The sequence below is a fragment of the Ammospiza nelsoni genome, chromosome Z (genome assembly GCF_027579445.1).
Source record: "Ammospiza nelsoni isolate bAmmNel1 chromosome Z, bAmmNel1.pri, whole genome shotgun sequence".
Lineage (NCBI taxonomy): Eukaryota > Metazoa > Chordata > Aves > Passeriformes > Passerellidae > Ammospiza > Ammospiza nelsoni.
In genome coordinates, this window is record NC_080669.1 from 72,519,459 (window position 1) to 72,538,463 (window position 19,005).

Here is a 19,005-nt window from a genome sequence, read left to right on the forward strand (position 1 = left end):
TGAAAATATGACTAGTATTTTCATCCAGATAGTTGGTTTACACAAGGGGTAGATTAAGAAACATTTCTTAATTAAAGTCCAGGAGATGGCTAAGGAAAAAGAGGGCTCTGCCCCAGCTATAGATCTTCTCGGTTTTTTGTTTAATAAGAATTAAACAAAGTGTTTCGGTCCAGCAGGGCAAGCAGAATTTCAGTCAGATAGCATCTAACTTCAAAACATATTCAGAAAAATGAAACACTTGCAGAGAATGATGCAGAAATCTTTATAGGAAGACATCCAAAGTTATCTCAGTTTTATTCGCACATTTGGCTACCCTGATGCTTCAAGGGTATGGTAGTATTTTCATGGTTTTTTATTTTATACAACCACTTTCATTTTTCCATCCATAGACATAGGACAGAATAGGTCAGCACACCTGATAAAAGCAAAAGGCTAAAATGGGAAAGAAACTAAAGGCAACAGAAGCAACAAATGGATGGAGAAGAAAGGAATAAACACACAGAATAGGAGTAAAGAAGGGAAATTGCTAGTTTTGTAAGGTGATAAAGTGAGAAAACACAAGAATAAGCATAGAAGGAGTCTTCAGCAGATTAGAAAATCCCCTGGATATGTACTTTCTGGAGGCAGATGCGTTACAGCAGATGTTACATTTGCAGTGAGCTCTTACCTTTATTTCAATGGTGGATTTTCCAAAATAGTTCTGGATATTGTGTGATTGTACTCTATGTTATTAGTTTCAGAGTGATAATGTTATTGATTCAGGGTGATAGTCCAAGGCTCTGTTCCCCTGTTTACTGTCTTCTAATTACAGTGCATGCACCAATACCTTTTTTATTGTTTACCTATGTTAAATATTTTGTCCAAAAAATGATGAATGGGCTGGCCTGCAGGAAACGTGTTAGGTACTGATTTCAATGAATTGCGTGAACTGTTCCTTCACTGATGAAAAAAAAATTCTCTACAATTCCCACAGGATGATGTCCCTTTGCGTCGAGGCAGAAAACCAACAAAGAAAAAAGAAGAAGAAGTTGATATTGATATGGATGACCCTGAGATCAATCACTTTCCATTCCCATTCCACGAGCTGATGGTGTGGGCTGTGCTGATGAAACGTCAGAAGATGGCCCTCTTCTTTTGGCAACACGGGGAAGAGGCTATGGCTAAAGCTCTGGTGGCCTGCAAACTCTGCAAAGCCATGGCCCATGAGGCATCAGAAAATGACATGGTGGATGACATATCCCAAGAGCTGAACCACAATTCCAGGTGAATTTCCTTTAGAGTACACTTTCCTGAGGGGGGAAGAAAAAAAAAAGGAGGAAAGAGAGATTTCTGGACCTTCCTGAAATTTTCTTATTTGTAGCTTGCTTTCATTTCTAACTTGTAGCGGAAGCGCAGTCCCTTCAGAGAAAATCCAAATGGCTTTTAAACAGTCTTGAAATATCTATATTGTTCATGTGTTCTCCCTGCAGCCTCAAGAGTCAGACTGCAACATTTCTCTGTGCTTTTTCAGGATACTCTGTACCTGCCCAGCAGAACAGTTATTGAAATCCTTATGAGCAAAGTATTCAGGAAGCAGTGTTAATTAACCAAGAGGTCATGCTTAGATGAACAAGGCAAGATTCTAGATTTCATAAGAATTTTTCCTGATGTTAAAATTTCAGAAATTTAGGATTTGAGGAAGGATATTGGACACTCCTTCCAGGAGGCTTGACCATGAAGCTGTGGGCAAACAGCAGAGAAGCCATCCCTTAAGCTGCAGATAACCAGAGAGTTTCAGTTCGAAAATGTCAGGGAGGTGGGCAGGGAGGTGGGAGCAGACAGCTGGTAGGTGTGGGTGCTCATCGCTGCTAAGCTGGGGCACTTATTTATATGCCTGACATGAGCCACTCACGTTTGAAAACGTGGGTTTCCGTGTGTCGAGTCAACATCACGTTGATTTGCGTGCCAGAAGGCGCCGTGCCCCTGGCAGAGGCGCATTCTGAGCACGGGGCTGTGTGTGCCCACGGAGTGAGCGGGGTCCCTCTGTGTCCCTCTGTTGCAGGGACTTCGGCCAGCTGGCGGTCGAGCTGCTGGACCAGTCATACAAGCAGGACGAGCAGCTGGCCATGAAACTGCTGACCTATGAGCTGAAGAACTGGAGCAACGCCACGTGCCTGCAGCTTGCAGTGGCAGCCAAGCACAGGGACTTCATCGCTCACACTTGCAGCCAGATGCTGCTCACTGACATGTGGATGGGTCGTCTCCGGATGCGAAAAAATTCTGGCCTAAAGGTCATTCCTGTTTTAAAATAAAATTAACATTCAGAGGATTCTAATAGATGGTGACACGTTTCACAAAAAATCAGTAATAACTGTCTAAAGTAACCGTATTTCAGATATTTATTTGCAGTGACATTAAGCATGGTATATTCTTCCTGCGCTCAATTTTTCAGATGGGGCTCATCATAAGCCTAAGTTCAAAGCACACAGCTTAGATTTTTTCATTTGCTTTCTTAAAGTCCTCTTTGGCATCATTTATCAGAACAAGAATTGAGCTAGAAGGTTATTGTGTCATCCTGCCTGTATACTTGAGGAGTTAGTCAAGAGTTTTAAAGATAAATAAAGGAAAAGGAAGTGTAAGTGAATTAACCATCAGTGAAAGGTGCTGATCTGACAACCTTTCCCAGAACAGGCAAAGTAAGCAGCACAAATTTCCTCACAAACCCTTGCAAATCTTCCTGATGGCATCTGAAGGGACTTCTTTAGAGGGTTTAAAGGATAATTTAGTTTTCAAAGCTGTTACAGCTTTACTTCCACAGTTGACAAAACTGCTAACAGCGCAAAGTGAATTCTGAGATGAATTTGAGTCCCTGGCATGTTTCACCAAAGCAGTCACCAGTCAGAACATACCCAGCAATTGCCTCTCCCTCTTAGATCACAGAGAAATATTTTCAGTGAAGGGATTCTCTCTTCTGCACTAATTGCCTGTGTGAAAATTGGTAATTACTCAGCTGTGTTGCCACGTGAAAAGATGTTCAGTAATGGCAAGAGTGCTTAGGAGTGCGCACATTGCTTCCAGACTGGCTCTTAATCCAGTGACAGTGGTGAGTGAGAGCAAGTGGCTGATAGCAATCCTGTGCAGGACCTGTGCATACACGTTGTTCTGCTACAGATAGAAAATTTTCTCATATTTGGAGACATTCCTACCTATTTCCTGAACTCACAGGCCTGTTATCCTTCAGAGGGACAGCTGCTTTGTTCCCTGTTTAGCTTTGCAGAAATTCAGTCTAGGTACATGGAGGACAGTGTAGCAACTGATTTACCACTACATGCATTCCACTTTTCAGCCCATTTCTTAAGCCCTAAAATAGACCTTTCTTTCATAACGCATAACTGAAGGTAACAGGCTCTGTTTCAGCTTCTTCTAACATCAGGGCTTCACAAGGATCCTTTACTCAGTTTCTAGTCTGTATTTTATTTCAATGAAGCTCATTAGCAGAGCTTGTTTAAAGCTAGAGAAGGCTACAAGCTACATGAGGGAGCATGACAAAGAAATAAATTTGCAAGCATGAGTCATGGTTTATTTCCCAAGAACAGTTTTTTCCCTTTGAAACTGACAAACGGTAGAAAGTTTGAATATAATTATTTAGATTCTTGCTAGGAATGTATGGCACCAATGGAAGGGCTAGGGGCAGCTGTTAATCCTACCTGCTCTTAAAAATAGTCTTTCTGTGAAGCCAGGTCTGCCTGTAACCTCCTCTCCCTGGACCCATCATTTTGTGAGCACAGCACAGTGCAGGAAGCTTTTCCAAGGCTAAGTGCAGCATTTGCACCCTCTACCTGCTCCTCATTGTGTTCTTTGAATGGTTTCAACAAGCTGTCTGCTGATATGATGATCACAAGCATCCTCTCTAACCTGCCAAGAAGTTAACTATCTGGTTTTACTCTCTTTCAGGGAGAGATTTATCAGAAAATCATTCTCCATCAAATTGCAGCATAACCAGGAGAAGTTATTGTGGTTGTGAATACAGACTTTGCTTTGTTTTACTGTGATGTCTGTTCACTTGTACTAATGGTTTAACCCAAGCATTGTTCATTACATATAAATCCCGAAAAGAAAATTTTAGTGGTTTCTACACTCCGGCATCTAAGAGGGGGAAGGCAGAAAAGAAAGAGCTGACATTAATATGACCATTACACAGCTGCCTTGTTACTGGAACATAATCTAAGGAGACTGCACATCAGCATTTGCTTTTGCTGGCCTTGCCTTATCTCCTCAGATCCACACACAGTTGCACTTCATTGACTGCCAGTGTACATTAAGCATGGACACAAAGAGCTATTAAACCTCTCTGTAGAAATAAATACTCTCTGTGTGTCATTTATACTGGTGTTTTGTATTATGTAAAATGCAGACATTTGTAGGTCTGTACACCCACATGGTCCCACCTACTTTTGACCTTATACAACATTTTGTAAATATATTCTAGTATGTATCACTACACACCTGGTGGTGTGCAAGTAGATAAAACATTCAAGAGCATTCACAGCAGCACTAGTAGAAGTCACATGCTTTGATTCAGTGCTCTGGTAACACTACCCCCAATGACAAATACTTTATTGTCATAGAAACTCACATGTGCATGTATCTTTCTTTTCCTAAATCTCCCAAGGGAGTTGTTCTGTTTGATGCTAAGTAACCATTATGACCATAATCTGTTTTCTGTGATGATTATTGTTATCATTATTATTGCTTTAGGTAATTCTAGGAATTCTACTTCCTCCTTCAATCCTCAGCTTGGAGTTCAAGAACAAAGATGATATGCCCTACATGACCCAGGCCAATGAGATCCATCTTCAAGAAAAAGATCCAGAAGAACCAGAGAAGCCAGTGAAAGAAAAAGATGAGGAAGACATGGAACTCACTGTAAGTGCTCACAATAAATCATCAGCCTCAGCACTGTCAATTTGTAATTCCTGCCTCTGTAGGCATTGCAGAACATCTGATGGCTAAATATAGCACATGATAGGATATCACACTTCACACTCCCCTCTCCTCCATGAGACTCAAGCCACACAAGTTGCCATCATTTGCCTCCATGTTGCAGCAGTGCATGGAGATGCTGTGCTGTAATTTCCTCATATTTTGACTCAAATATCCTCGTATTTTGACTCAAATATCCTCATATTTTGACTCAAATATCCTCATATTTTGACTCAGTTTGATGCCACATTGTCTCAACTAAGTGAATTAGATTTTAGAAGCACTCAGTCAAGATAAATGACCTCTCTGGTATGAAAAGGGCTCACCTTTGGTTGGAAATGCCCAAACATTCATGGAAGCCAGAGGTTTTTTTTCTTTTAGTTGACTTCACTACAGAGTAGGCAAGTGTGCAAACAGGCCAGAAAAATTAAAAAAACTTAGTCTAAAATTCTTTTTGTGTTTGTGGTCATTGCCTTTCACACACAGATCCAGTCTTTAATCCACTGAAGACACTAGCAATCAGCAAGACATCTCCCCTTCTACAATCCAACAGAATTGTGTAAGCAGACACTTGTCAATATTAACAGCATAGCCTTTGAGGAATAATTTACACCATGAAGAATCAGACAACTAAAGCTCTGAAAACTACACAAGTCATCTACCTCCTGTCTCTTGTCCTCACACTTTTTCGTTTGTTATTATACAGGCTAGTACATCTGCCTCAGTCAAGTTTGGTTTGAGTTTATTTGGGTTTGATTGTGGTGTCTTTGAAAGGCTTAAAACTCTGCCCCTGTTGGTCAGCATAGAGACATAAAAGAGATTTGCCTGATTAAGTTAAAGAACAAAAACAAAAACAGAAAAACCCAGACTGTTTCCCACAGGCAAACAGCAGGAGCTGCCCGCAGGATCCCGACTGCAGGCAGGCAGAAGGACCTGCCTACAGGACCCAATATACTGGCAAGCCGAAGGAGCAGCCCACCAGACCCACCTACAGGACCCGTTTGCAGGCAAGAACCTGGCTGTTGGGAAGGACCAGAAGCCAGAATAGCAGCAATGGGGCATTCTCTGCTCATTAGCTATTGATTGCAATTTACTAACCCTTGGCTTCTGATCCCCTTATGAAGTGCCTATTCAAATCAAATAAGCACTTTGCAAGCTGCCTTTTACCTGGCAATGGGGAGAGATTTGGGAAAGATGTGTTTTCCATCCCGCTGTAGCTATCCCAGCTCCTGGTTTCTTGTCTACAATACTGTTTCCTTTTTCTCTTCTGACTCCTGCTGCAAATAAATGGTGTGTGCAGTGGACCTGCTATTCCAGATGAACCTTAGATGTTCCCTCACTTCTCCCTTCCATGTGCTGACAGTCCTATTGTTCTGTTCTGTCATTGGCTCTTCCCTTAATTCCTTCAAATTCAGTGTATCACTCTAGTGAAGTTTCAGGCACTTGAAACATTTTCTATAAAATAATATTTCTTCATGTGGAGTCCAGCAAGTTTAGAAACAATATCTTTGGTCAGCACTCCTCACTTAGTATTTCTGCATATAATTTATACCACACTGTAGAACTTCTAACACAGCTGTTTCACTCAGGTACCCCTCAGTGGTGAGCAGAGACGAATTGGTAGCAGAGAGTTCTTGGCATGTCTGTGGTTAGATGCCACAGGCAATTACATTTATTCACCTGACATATTTTAAATATAAGAAAATAATTTAGACTGAAGTTTCATACTGTTCCAGCCTTAGTCAAATGATCTGGCATAATGGTCAGGTTTCTTTTCCACTGATCAGAGGATGCCTGAAAGATGTTTTGGGAAGTCCCTTTGTGACGTTTCCCCTTACCCATGGTATCCTTTAGTATATTAAGGATACCTTATAAATACTTCAATAAGATCAATAATTTATTGTGCTGGAATATCATAAATGTTTAATCCATTGCTGAACTTTGAATCAATAGATTAGTCACTCACCTACCCTGAGTTTTGTTCAGAATAAAGATTAACAAACAAAAGCAAAGTTAAAAAAATCATTTTTAACTCAAAGTTCCTTTTTGCAGCAAATAATATATAATTGAAATAGTCTTCCTGATTCTCCTTCTAGCCGTTCCCTATGAATACTTCTCAAGTCTCTGTATTCATCATGTCACACCCATATTCTCTCTGCTAAAATGAAGACAAAGAGGTCTCATCTAGGCAAGGTCTGTTCATTGATTTCCTGTGTGTCTTGCACTGAGCCCAAGTGACTAAAGACAGGCCAAGGATTCAGTTTCTTCTTCTGTACTGCACTTTTGCAGAGTGCATGAGGTACAGGGCCACAATCATCTTTTCCCTATTTTACAACTCATTTGCACAGAATAATGTGATCAGCAGACTACAGCAACAGTGAAGTTAAGTCTCCACATGGGTGCGTCTGCTGCAAGTATGTATTTGCTTTATGCTCCTCTTAAAGGGTCAGGTGGGTGACTGAACATGTGGATATACTATGAAGATGTGTTTATTCACTGTAAACTACTTGTTATTTACTGCTCTTAACTTTATAACAGATACATGAGAGTGATAGGCCCACATTTCTTTACACCTAGATGCTAAGAAACAGGCTTATAGCAGCTACTCACAAAAACACATTTGAATACTGCTCTTGTCAGTGCTCCTCAGCACCAAGAAATTTACCACAATTTATGTATGGAGGTGAGAGTCATTAATCCTGAATATTAAACACAGAGAAGTAGAAGGGCATTAAAGTCTAACAGCCAGGGATATTTTCTGTTTGTGTCCCAATCAAGGCCTTAGTTGCTGAAATTCAGGTCAGTCAGAAAACTCAGCATTCTGGAAGCCATAACTAGGAGCATCCTTAACCCCATTCAGTGCATTATTGTTTAGATATTAGAGCTCCCGAGTAAATGGTTTTATTTCAGAACACAGCTAAGTCCTTTAAAAGGTGTTTCTGTTGTTGTTTTTTTCATTTTGCCTCAATATTCCACAATGAATAGGAAGTTTGGGCTTCCAGAGCATCACTGAGTTAGTCTGAGAACTTTTCAGCAGCAGCACAGCTAGTTCTGTTGGCCTCTGGGATCACATTAATTCATCTGTAGTATGTGTACTTAGTCTTTTCTCAATGGCAGGAAATAACACAATAATAATCATATCACTAAAAATACAGTCATTAGCACAGAAAAGTCTGAAGATCCATGTCCTAGTGCCCCTGGCCCAACTTATCCTTCCTGGTGGGAGACAACTCTCACAGCACCTCACACACCAGCAACCAGGTTCCCCTTCAGCTCGTCTGGAAAACGGAATTGGGAGACACTGCTAGTGGTGTCTAGGAAGTGCTGACCCTTTCCATAAGAAGAGGTTCTCTCTTTCTCCCAGGAATTTGGAAATCCTCCATACCACCACCACTGCCACCACATATGGGCCCTGGCAAGGTCTAGTTCTAGCAGACAGGATTTCTGAGCTCCTGTCACTTTGGTCTTGTTCCTCTGTGCTCACTGTAACCACCAAGCATGTGCAAAATCTAATTTTATATGTCTGTCAATCAAAGACATTAAAACATTTTTCTACCAGTGTTTCAGGGCAGAGAACAGTAATCCTAGAACAACTACCATGGGGGCAGCATTTTCACACACCGTGTAGGATCCAGCAGGGTGTGCTGAGGAAGGTGTTTCTACACAGCTCTGTCTAATTTCCACACCAGTTCTCTGTGAACTGGGGTAAGTCTCTCTAGAGCATGTGGACTTCACTCAGGATGAAATTGGAAGAGCCTGTATTCATTCCAGAAAGACTGAAAATTCCTGTTCTTTAATTATGAAACACATAAGCATAGTATAGGGTTGTTAACATATATTAATGACAAAATGAACAACCCAAAACTCTCCCCTGATAGTTCATTATCAGCAAACAGTCCTCAATTACATAAAACAAAATCTGGCCCAACAATAACAACAAAAACCAGATTAATAAAATCTCCATGTAAAAACTATGAAAACATCAATCCCTCCAGGCTAAAATGATGCAGTTGTACTGTACTTCACAACGAGGTTGAGCTGCTGTCAAGCTTACCTTGCATGACTCATGGTGAATCATGGACAAAATCATGTATTAGCGAAAGAGATGCCGCCCACACAGAGCAGTGTATTGAGTTGTTCCCACCCTACTGCATTCCACTCCAAGAAAAACATTTGTTCACATTTGGCACTGCAATTATTCTGTTAACACAGTTACATAGGTTATTTCTGAATCTTTCTAATGGGGAAGCTTTTCAGTTTGTTAATACTGAGGTATAATTAGCAGTCAGGAACATCAGGTCAAACCTAATCCCTAGCCATCTCAGAGAAATTCCCCATCTGTGGCATGGGGGAGGGAAGGAGGTACTATTATATGATAGAACTAATTCAAAAATAATTGTAATGAGACAAAATTACCACATTGTTATCAAGAAGAAAGCAGTAACAAACAGGAAATCAGAATTCACAAGCTAAAGCATAAGTCCGGATATTGAAAGAGCATTATTATAAAAATACCCGCAACTCACTGATTTCATTGAGAATTAAGTCTGTCTCAGAATTTGTACATTTGTAAAATTGTGAAAGATTTGAACTCTGTAAAATAATCCCTTTCATTAAAGCACGGCATTGCTCATTTGTTAAAGGAGGCAGCATTCATTTTCATTCTGCTGCAAAATTCCTGAGCACCAGGGGACAGCAGAGACAAAGCCTTGGGAAAAGCTACAGTAAACTCTGTAGCTCCAGGCAGCAGTTTTACCAGAACAGCCTCAGTAAGTAGAGAGAAGCAAACAAATTACTACCTTCTTGGGCTGTAGTGTTCCCAAAGCATTCCGATCACATTCAAATTTCCCCCCCCAAAACCCAATCAATGATATGGATCAAAGGATCACTTTGATTTTGTGGAATTCAGATAATGATATCTTCTGTGGGTGTTGTGTAACTTCTGCTACTGTGGTTATATTCAGTAAGTCTCATAACCATAAAAACCCTTCTCCTCTGCTTAATAGCCACTTTGTCTTATTCTTTTTTTGTAAAAGTCTTGATGAACTTTCAAGGTGTTTTATGGGCTCTGTGAGAGCCAACAGGAGGTACATTTAAATTTTTAATAGGTTATGTTTTATCAATATTTATGGGAAATAAATTAAAAATCTTCAGCCATTAAAACTAAAGGAAATAGGTTAACTTGGTCAAAGAAAGCTTTAGTTTTTGAGGCAGTCACAGCAGCTTAGTTTTAGTGCAGTATACTTCTGTCCTGAATTTTTGTTGTATGTATTGAAAATGTGCACAGCAACATCTGTATGTTGTCAGATTCAACAATATAAGGGTTCACAACATAAGGGTTCACAAGGAAAGTAATAATACTAGACTAATAATACTTTGCATAAATGAAATTAATAAATAAACAATGAAATGAAAGGAAATGAAATTAAATTAAATTAAATTAAATTAAATTAAATTAAATTAAATTAAATTAAATGATGAAATGAAAGAGAAGAAGCCATATGGACCAAGCCCAGTCCTAATAATTTACAAATATCTGCACTGACTGAAAAAAGTTTATCATTACAAATTACTATTTCACAGGAAAAAGACCTATATGAATAGCTCCACATGAGGCTGGAAAAGAGAAGAAAAGGTTAAATTGTGATTCTTATTTTTAAATATGTGAGAAGTGCATCACCAGTTCCTGCAGGGCTGTAGAAAGTGATCAGATAGCTCACCTGAAGCCAAAGAGTTAAGTATGTGCTGCGCATCCTGTTGAATTGGAGAGCACAGATACAGAGACAAGAAGGACCTTTTTATAGAAGGACTACATGTCTGGAATCTAATTGTTCCCTTGGTTTTCCACCATTTAAGTTGTAGATGAGGACAATGCTATCTTCACGGATGGTGAGGGTTTGCTTCAAGTAACACAAAAGCACAAGGGTGCCTTCATCTACTTGTAGGAAAGCATTATAGAAGCACGGAAACAAATGCATTGTTATGCAGTCCCTCCATACTTAGATTTGTCTCAATTCTTGCAGATATTTCCTGTGCAGGGTGCTGCGTCCACAAACTAAACAGTAAGAACTTGCAAAAGGCACAGTGAGATGAAATCCAGGCTTAGTCTACTGTTCACTAAATAAGTGCTTCAGAACAAACATTTAATATGTCACATTACACTTCAAATACAAAGGAACTTCTTTTAAGCACTAACTTAGTGCTTAACTCAGTGATTGTAGTTTAGTTCTTCCATTTCTCTGCAGCTGATAATGAAAGTTAAGGGTAAGCAAACAAAATATTGCCTTCTTTTGACTGTTAGGTTTGCACTCTTAGCTGGGGACTTCTTATGTATGTGTTTATTTAGCTCAGTGTAGCTTCTCAGTGGGTCTGATTTGCTAAAAAATGGTAACTGTGAGATCAAGCCCAGCAAAGGCAATGCATGAGCAGTCTGGAACTTCACTATGGAAGAAGTTAAAATCATGTACATGAATATTGCAATTGAAGGCCTTTCTGCTGCAGTGAGCTTTACTAGTAAGTCCTCTTGCATCCATGTAAGCTTCACTGTGGGATCGTAGCCTGGGACAGGTCCAGTGATTAACCTGTAAAGTGCCACTGTCTCCTTTGCTTCTAGTTCAGTGACTATCAACTCATCTTTTCCCTTGTTGTTCTCTCTCGATCTCAGCTTTATGAACTTATCTTTGTTTAAAACCAAAATTTACCTGTTTTCTGTCTGCATCTGTTTATTGTATAGAAGTATACCACATAAAGTTGTTGTCAGGTAAAAGTGTTTCTGTCCACACAGCAAAAATTAAAAATAAATCACACTTATTTTTTGCCAGGAATCACCCTCTCAAGCTGAGGGTTGAGGCTAAAGCTATAGCTTTCCATTTTCAAAGTATGAAAGAGAAGCCTCCCTGCAAAAAGGTAATTTGAAAGCAAAGCATTTTATGCCTAGCTGTGGTCACCTGGTTTTGTCTAGAGATCAAGAACAGTTTCCTATTGACATTTCAAAAAATTGTGTAATTCTTCTTTCACAAGAAAGAAAAGTAAAAATATCTTTCTTGTAGGCAATGCTTGGACGGGGCAATGGAGAGTCCTCAAGAAAGAAGGAGGATGAGGAAGTTCAGAGCAGGCACAGAATGATCCCTATTGGAAGAAAGATCTACGAGTTCTACAATGCTCCCATCGTGAAGTTCTGGTTTTACACTGTAAGAAATCTTTCCTCTTATATTAATAATGTTTGTACAAATACTGAAATTGGACTAAAGTAATCTTTTGTGTTTCATTGATGTCTACATTTATATGTATTGGAGGGCTTACAGAAATAGTTTAATAAAAATATCTGGTAGAAGTCTGCTAGCATTGCAAGACTTTTAAAGATTACCATTTTGTTCAGGAAGTTAATGGCTAAAATTTGAATTATTGTGTATGTTTTTCTTTCAATAAAATGGTAAGGGGCAGTTTGCTGTAGTGCTCCCAAGGAATTCCCAATAGGAAAATTCAAAATAGGATTGCTTCCAATAATAAGCCCAGTGGGAGGTTGGTCTGAGTCAGAATATGAATTATCTAATAACTGATGAAAAAAAGAGGTAGAGCATTTCTTTCCTTGGAACATTTTTATTTGTTTTTCTGTTTTGATGAGTCTGTGGAGTGTCTCTCAGAGAAAATGTGCAGGTAAGTACCCACAAGATATCAAAAACATGATTGACAACCAATGTACATTTTTCAGGGACAAATTAGTTAAGTCAGGATATTCACTGTGTTTGAAATAAATTAAGCTTCCAGAAGGAGCAGAAAAAAATTATATCATGGATTTCAACTACAGTAAAACAGTACCAAAAACTTCACAGGGTTTTCTCACAACTAAATTAATAAAGTTATATTAAAGTTACTATGTGGATAAAAAGCTTTTTGACAATTAGTCCTCAAGAGTAGATATTAATTATTCATTATCAAGCTGGAAGCCAAGATTAAAGTTTTCTTCTATATCAAGTGCTATCTGATATTTTTATTCAAAACTTGGATGATGGAGTAGAGATTGGTTATTATTTTAGTTATTATTTAGTTATTATTAATTATTTTGCAAATTACACTAGAATGTAGAAGAATAAAACTAAAAACATCACAGAAAGCGATCTTTTCAGTTTTCTTAGCGGGAATATTCCATCCCAATTCAGCTTCTGCATCATGTGACAAGTGTGGACTGCTTTGAAACACCCCAAAAAAGGAGAATGTTTCAAGTTTGTAAAGCTATACTTAAGGGGAGAGATTAAGGAAGCAAGAATGTTTTCTCTGTTAAAAGAAAAAAAGGTCTGCAGAAGGAATGTAATCATTTTTGAATATGTGTAAGTACCTCAAAATTCTTGCTGAATAGGACAAAAAATAACACCCAGACAGTTCTAGGTAAGAAGTTAGGAAACAGTTTTTAACTGCTCCAAGAAGTGCTGTCATGAACTGTATGAGGACATGCTAGATTTTCCATTATTAGTGATTTGTAAACTATCTCAATCAAGACATGTGTTCATAATGGTACACTAGAATTAATCATGCCTCAACCCAATGGAATTGGCTAGATAGTTTCAGGTGGTTTTTCCCAGTCATATTTTCCATCATTCTGCTGAAAGCACAGCAAATCACAAAGAATGGATCCTTCTGCAAGTGACTTCTTATAAGAAAAATTGCCCTGCAGATGTTGGGAACAACTCACATCAATCAAGTCTTAACTGTGGTGGACACTGTAGACTAGCAGAGTGTAACAACTTGGAGTAATTTATTGCTCAACTCAGTGGCCACTGAACATTAATCAAGCCCACAAGTCCAGAAACTACTCATCAGTAGCCTAGTCTCATTATCAATTGCAGTGTGTATTATGCACAAACAGAAAAGTCTTTACACTGCAAATGGAAAGAAGCATCCTGTTAGTTCAATTTTTAAATGGGAGAGAGAAATCAATATTGGATTTCCATTTAGGCTTGTTCCTACAGTTTGATGTCCTGAGGCAGGTCTCAATCAAGGTCATTTATTAAAACTGGATCTTGGATACACTGAACCTGGAGAGCAAGTTAAGGTGGATTCTGGCTGCCATACTTGACCTGTTGTGTATATTGAGAACTCCTGGAGAGTCAAAGCAAAACAAGTTTCAGAGAAGGATTAAAATTGTACAGCCTATCACATTTTGCAAATACATGGGCACAGATATTATTTATGGATTTCAAAAGAAATTGTTTAAATTTTACATTCTGTAGTCCAAAATGCATGTAAAGGTCCTATGGCTATTGTACGCCACTTAAAACAATTTGAATATTCTGCATTTACGTATCTCTATTACTATATAGCTGTATTCATTCTTCAAATACACAAGAGCAAGTTAAATGAGATATTTGAGTAAGAAACATTTGGCTCAGCAGACACTAGGCAACTTTTTCTCAAAAAAAAGTCCCAAAACAAACCAATCAAAAAAAACCCCAAAAAACAACACAAACAAACCAACAGCTCCCCACCAACTTCAGTCTTTCTCTTTAGATATGAAGCAATTTCAAAAGTCAACTGCTTTGTTGTGTTTTGTGGCTGTTGCATTGGAAACCATGATGCAAATGTTTCATCCCACAGATTGCTTGAGCAGAAGAGGATGATCTTCTCCTAATGTTGACTACTCCCACTGTCCTAATATCAACAAATGCTTGCAGCAATGTTAAAATAGTAACATAAAAAATTGAGTTTTATTGGAAATTTCCAGGTATCCTGGTGGTGATGAGCTCACATGGCATTGGATTTCTACAATTTTTATAAGTTTAACAAATTAGCATAACTAACAAATATTGTCCAATTAGAAGAGTAGTTGGTTAGGTTATTTTCTCTGGACACCGCCCCACTGGAATTGATCTAGGACTTCTTTGCCCCATTTCATATTGTGTCTCCTCAGATTCTGATCAGAAAACAGAAGCCTGCTCCTTGTCAGACTTCTTTTTCTTAAGAATAAGACAGAATAAGAAAATAAACAGTATTTCAAGTATGTGTTAGAAGGTTAACTTACTACTCTAAAATCTAAGAGAAATGGTAGCAAAAATACTAGGAACTATATAACTATGTAATAGTAGTCTAAAAAGCTACAAATATATGAAAATACATAAAAAGCAAAATATTTAGGCATCACTACTACTAGCATTAACTGAGATACTAGCAGGAAGTAAGAGTTTATGATCATTTAATTATTGCAATCAATCAGAAAAGAGGAGGGTGATCTCCTTCGTGAAGCATTAACCTATTGGTACAATTCCAGGTGTGTCCTCTACCACTATGAGTATTCCAGTATTTTCTGTGGAATGGGACTGCATCCATAAAAGGGCCAGGTGCAATCCACACTTGAAACTTTTTAATAGCACTTCCTTCCTTAGCTTCTTCAGTCCTCAATGGTGACAGTGGCAGCTCCTAGCTCTTTGTCAAGCCAGGCAAAAGCAAGAGAAGACAGGGTTCAGCTACTTCTGTAGTGGCACTTTTAAAGAATCTTGAGTACCAGCTCAAGCAGCTACACTGAAGTTTGACCACAGTCTTGGATCAATGTCACCTCCGGGAAGGTGAGAGCAAGTTAGAAGTGTGGGGAGAAAGGAGACTATCATTCACCCTGTCACGCGAGGGCTAATTTCTTGGGTCAAAGTGGAGACATTTCAGTATAAGTTTACTCACAAATCAAGATTCCTTTCTCTTTTGTCAAGCAAAAATATTTTGCAATTTTTACGAAGTTTGAATTGACATAAAGAAACCTGCCAAAACCAAAACCAAAAAAGCCAGCATTTCAAAAGAAAACCTGGAAGAAGCAAAACCCCCTAGTTACAGTTAGATTCTTGCAGTTACTTTTGTGTAACCTCTGTGCCCTCATTCTTTTGCCGTACTGACTGCAAGTGCTCACCAAAGGCTGCTGAAGCAGATCAAAGTAGATTTCCTGACAATTAGTAATCAATAAGATTTAAGAGAAGTGTTAAGTAACAGTATCACCTGGCTTCTTGCTCTGTATTAGAAAGTGCTATTTCCACTAGGGAGGTGTGTATCCAGTTCTGCCTGCCCAGACAGAGGTTCTCCTGACTCCAGTGACACCCTATGTGTTGGTCTACATTGCTCTCCTTTTTCTTTAGGAGGTGTAAGGGAAGAGCAGCCTCCAATGACTGTGCATTGCAATCCATCATCCCTCACAAACTGAAAGAAAAATGAGATCATTTCCTCCTCTGTTTTATGCAGACAAGAAGTAGTGCTTCAACTGTCTGCTTCCTCTAAACTGATAGTTATGGCCCACAGAACAAATTCTCTTGAGTGTCCTCAGCCAGCAACTGGAACAAAGGCCAGAATCCTGTGGCTTTTACAAAGAGTGGAAGTGATGTTCTCTAACAAATAAAATAGAGCTATAAACTCTGTTCTGTGGTGTGCAGAGTATTGAAATAATCCTACCCAAAAGTCTCAATGCCCTTTGTGGCTGTTTCAGCTTACATGTGAGCCCATGTGCGCAATAGTGAGTAACATACAACTGAGATAAAAACTGAATTCAAATATAGATTTGTCTGTTACAGCTTTCTATCACAGTGACTAAATGTTCATGCACAGAGCTGAGTCATCTTTTCTCTGACTTATATTTAGCCTTAAGATGCATTTTCTTATAGGGCTGCTGTTTGAAAGGCAAAGTAGACAGGAGGCTGGATTCTGGCCTCTACAAACCAGAGTGGAATCCTTGCTATAGCCCATGCTCCAGAATGACTCTAGGGTTTCTCAGAACTTTAGGAACTTGATGATTCAATTTGCCTGACATTGTCTTTTTTGACAGACCATTTAATTACATTCAGCATGCAGAAAAACAAAGAAAAATAAAATAAAACAGAATTCATTTTTCCTCTGAATCAGAAATTAGCCTGGAAGGTGAATTTATTAGGAAGGAAAAGAAAAACATTCACACTTAAAAATTTGCAAAAATATATAAGGCAAATAAATGCATGGCTTTGGGCAGCTCCTTGCTGCAGCATGTTAGTAGGAGTAGCAGTGTCTTGGGGAGGAAACATACTTTAGGTTAGGTCAGTACTACACTGGGTAAGAAGACCTCTAATAATGCCTAAAATCTGGACTCAGAATGCCAGACAGCTCAGATTAGGTGAAGGGGAGGGGGGGAACATGAAGAAGGGGAGTTAGAGGACTAAAGGCCTTTAGAAGCATATGAGGGAGAAATCTCTCATAGCTTACTTAACTGAGTAGTTGACACAGTGGTATTAGGATTGCCATCACTGTGGGATGATCTAAGGGAACTGCATTAATAAAGTCTTTTTGAGGAGATAGCTGGACATATGTGCATGTGTTTTGCAGATGCCATACAGTATGTGACTTAATATGAGCTTTCTCAGGCAACCGGGACAGTCTCATTGTTCTTTTGTCTGTGAAATCCTGGTTACAGTAGAATCAGGAATATCATATCATATCCTAGCTCAGTTGTGTAGATAGTGACAATTGATACTCATATTTTTTCTTTACAGCTGGCATACATAGGCTACTTGATGCTGTTCAACTACATTGTGTTGGTGAAGATGGATCGCTGGCCATCTATTCAGGAATGGATTGTCATCTCATACATTTTCACTCTGGGAATAGAGAAGATGAGAGAGGTAAAGTCTCCCCAGCCAAGAAATAGTAAAAAAGGAATAAGCATGGGATTTGAGTGGTTTTTTTTCATTTTAATATCTTTCTTTATTATTTCTCTCAGGGTTCATTTTTATGAATGAGCATATCATAAAATTGCCCTTTTTTTCAGAAAGGCAAATGGATTGTTTAAAAAAAAACAGGAAAAAATATCTATCTTCTTTAAAATTAGTGGTTTCTTGTTCTTTCTTTCTTTCTTTCTTTCTTTCTTTCTTCCTTTCTTTCTTTCTTTCTTCCTTTCTTTCTTTCTTCCTTTCTTTCTTCCTTTCTTTCTTTTCCTTCCTTCCTTCCTTCCTTCCTTCCTTCCTTCCTTCCTTCCTTCCTTCCTTCCTTCCTTCCTTCCTTCCTTCCTTCCTTCCTTCCTTCCTTCCTTCCTTCCTTCCTTCCTTCCTTCCGACACTTCCTTCCTTCCGACACTTCCTTCCTTCCGACACTTCCTTCCTTCCGACACTTCCTTCCTTCCTTCCGACACTTCCTTCCTTCCTTCCTTCCTTCCTTCCTTCCTTCCTTCCTTCCTTCCTTCCTTCCTTCCTTCCTTCCTTCCTTCCTTCCGACACTTCCTTCCGACACTTCCTTCCGACACTTCCTTCCGACACTTCCTTCCGACACTTCCTTCCTTCCTTCCTTCCTTCCGACACTTCCTTCCTTCCTTCCTTCCGACACTTCCTTCCTTCCGACACTTCCTTCCTTCTGACACTTCCTTCCGACACTTCCTTCCGACACTTCCTTCCTTCCTTCCTTCCGACACTTCCTTCCGACACTTACTTCCTTCCGACACTTCCTTCCTTCCTTCCTTCCTTCCTTCCTTCCTTCCTTCCTTCCTTCCTTCCTTCCTTCCTTCCTTCCTTCCGACACTTCCTTCCTTCCGACACTTCCTTCCTTCCGACACTTCCTTCCGACACTTCCTTCCTTCCTTCCTTCCTTCCTTCCTTCCTTCCTTCCTTCCTTCCTTCCTTCCTTCCTTCCGACACTTCCTTCCTTCCTTCCTTCCTTCCTTCCTTCCGACACTTCCTTCCTTCCTTCCTTCCTTCCTTCCTTCCTTCCTTCCTTCCTTCCTTCCTTCCTTCCTTCCTTCCTTCCTTCCTTCCGACACTTCCTTCCGACACTTCCTTCCGACACTTCCTTCCGACACTTCCTTCCGACACTTCCTTCCGACACTTCCTTCCGACACTTCCTTCCGACACTTCCTTCCGACACTTCCTTCCTTCATTCCGACACTTCCTTCCTACACTTCCTTCCTTCCGACACTTCCTTCCGACACTTCCTTCCTTCCTTCCTTCCTTCCTTCCTTCCTTCCTTCCTTCCTTCCGACACTTCCTTCCGACACTTCCTTCCGACACTTCCTTCCGACACTTCCTTCCGACACTTCCTTCCTTCCGACACTTCCTTCCT

At 39.5% G+C, this 19,005-nt stretch overlaps 1 protein-coding gene across 1 annotated transcript in view; it reads left to right on the plus strand.

The window, feature by feature from the left end:
* The window catches only part of TRPM3 (transient receptor potential cation channel subfamily M member 3), a 417,168-nt gene that overhangs the window by 362,405 nt on the left and 35,758 nt on the right, over positions 1-19,005 (plus strand). The window contains exons 16-20 of the mRNA XM_059491854.1: positions 974-1,263; positions 2,042-2,270; positions 4,738-4,905; positions 12,012-12,152; positions 17,451-17,579. Coding sequence (XP_059347837.1) covers positions 974-1,263; positions 2,042-2,270; positions 4,738-4,905; positions 12,012-12,152; positions 17,451-17,579 — 957 coding nt within the window. The remainder of the gene's footprint in view (positions 1-973; positions 1,264-2,041; positions 2,271-4,737; positions 4,906-12,011; positions 12,153-17,450; positions 17,580-19,005) is intronic.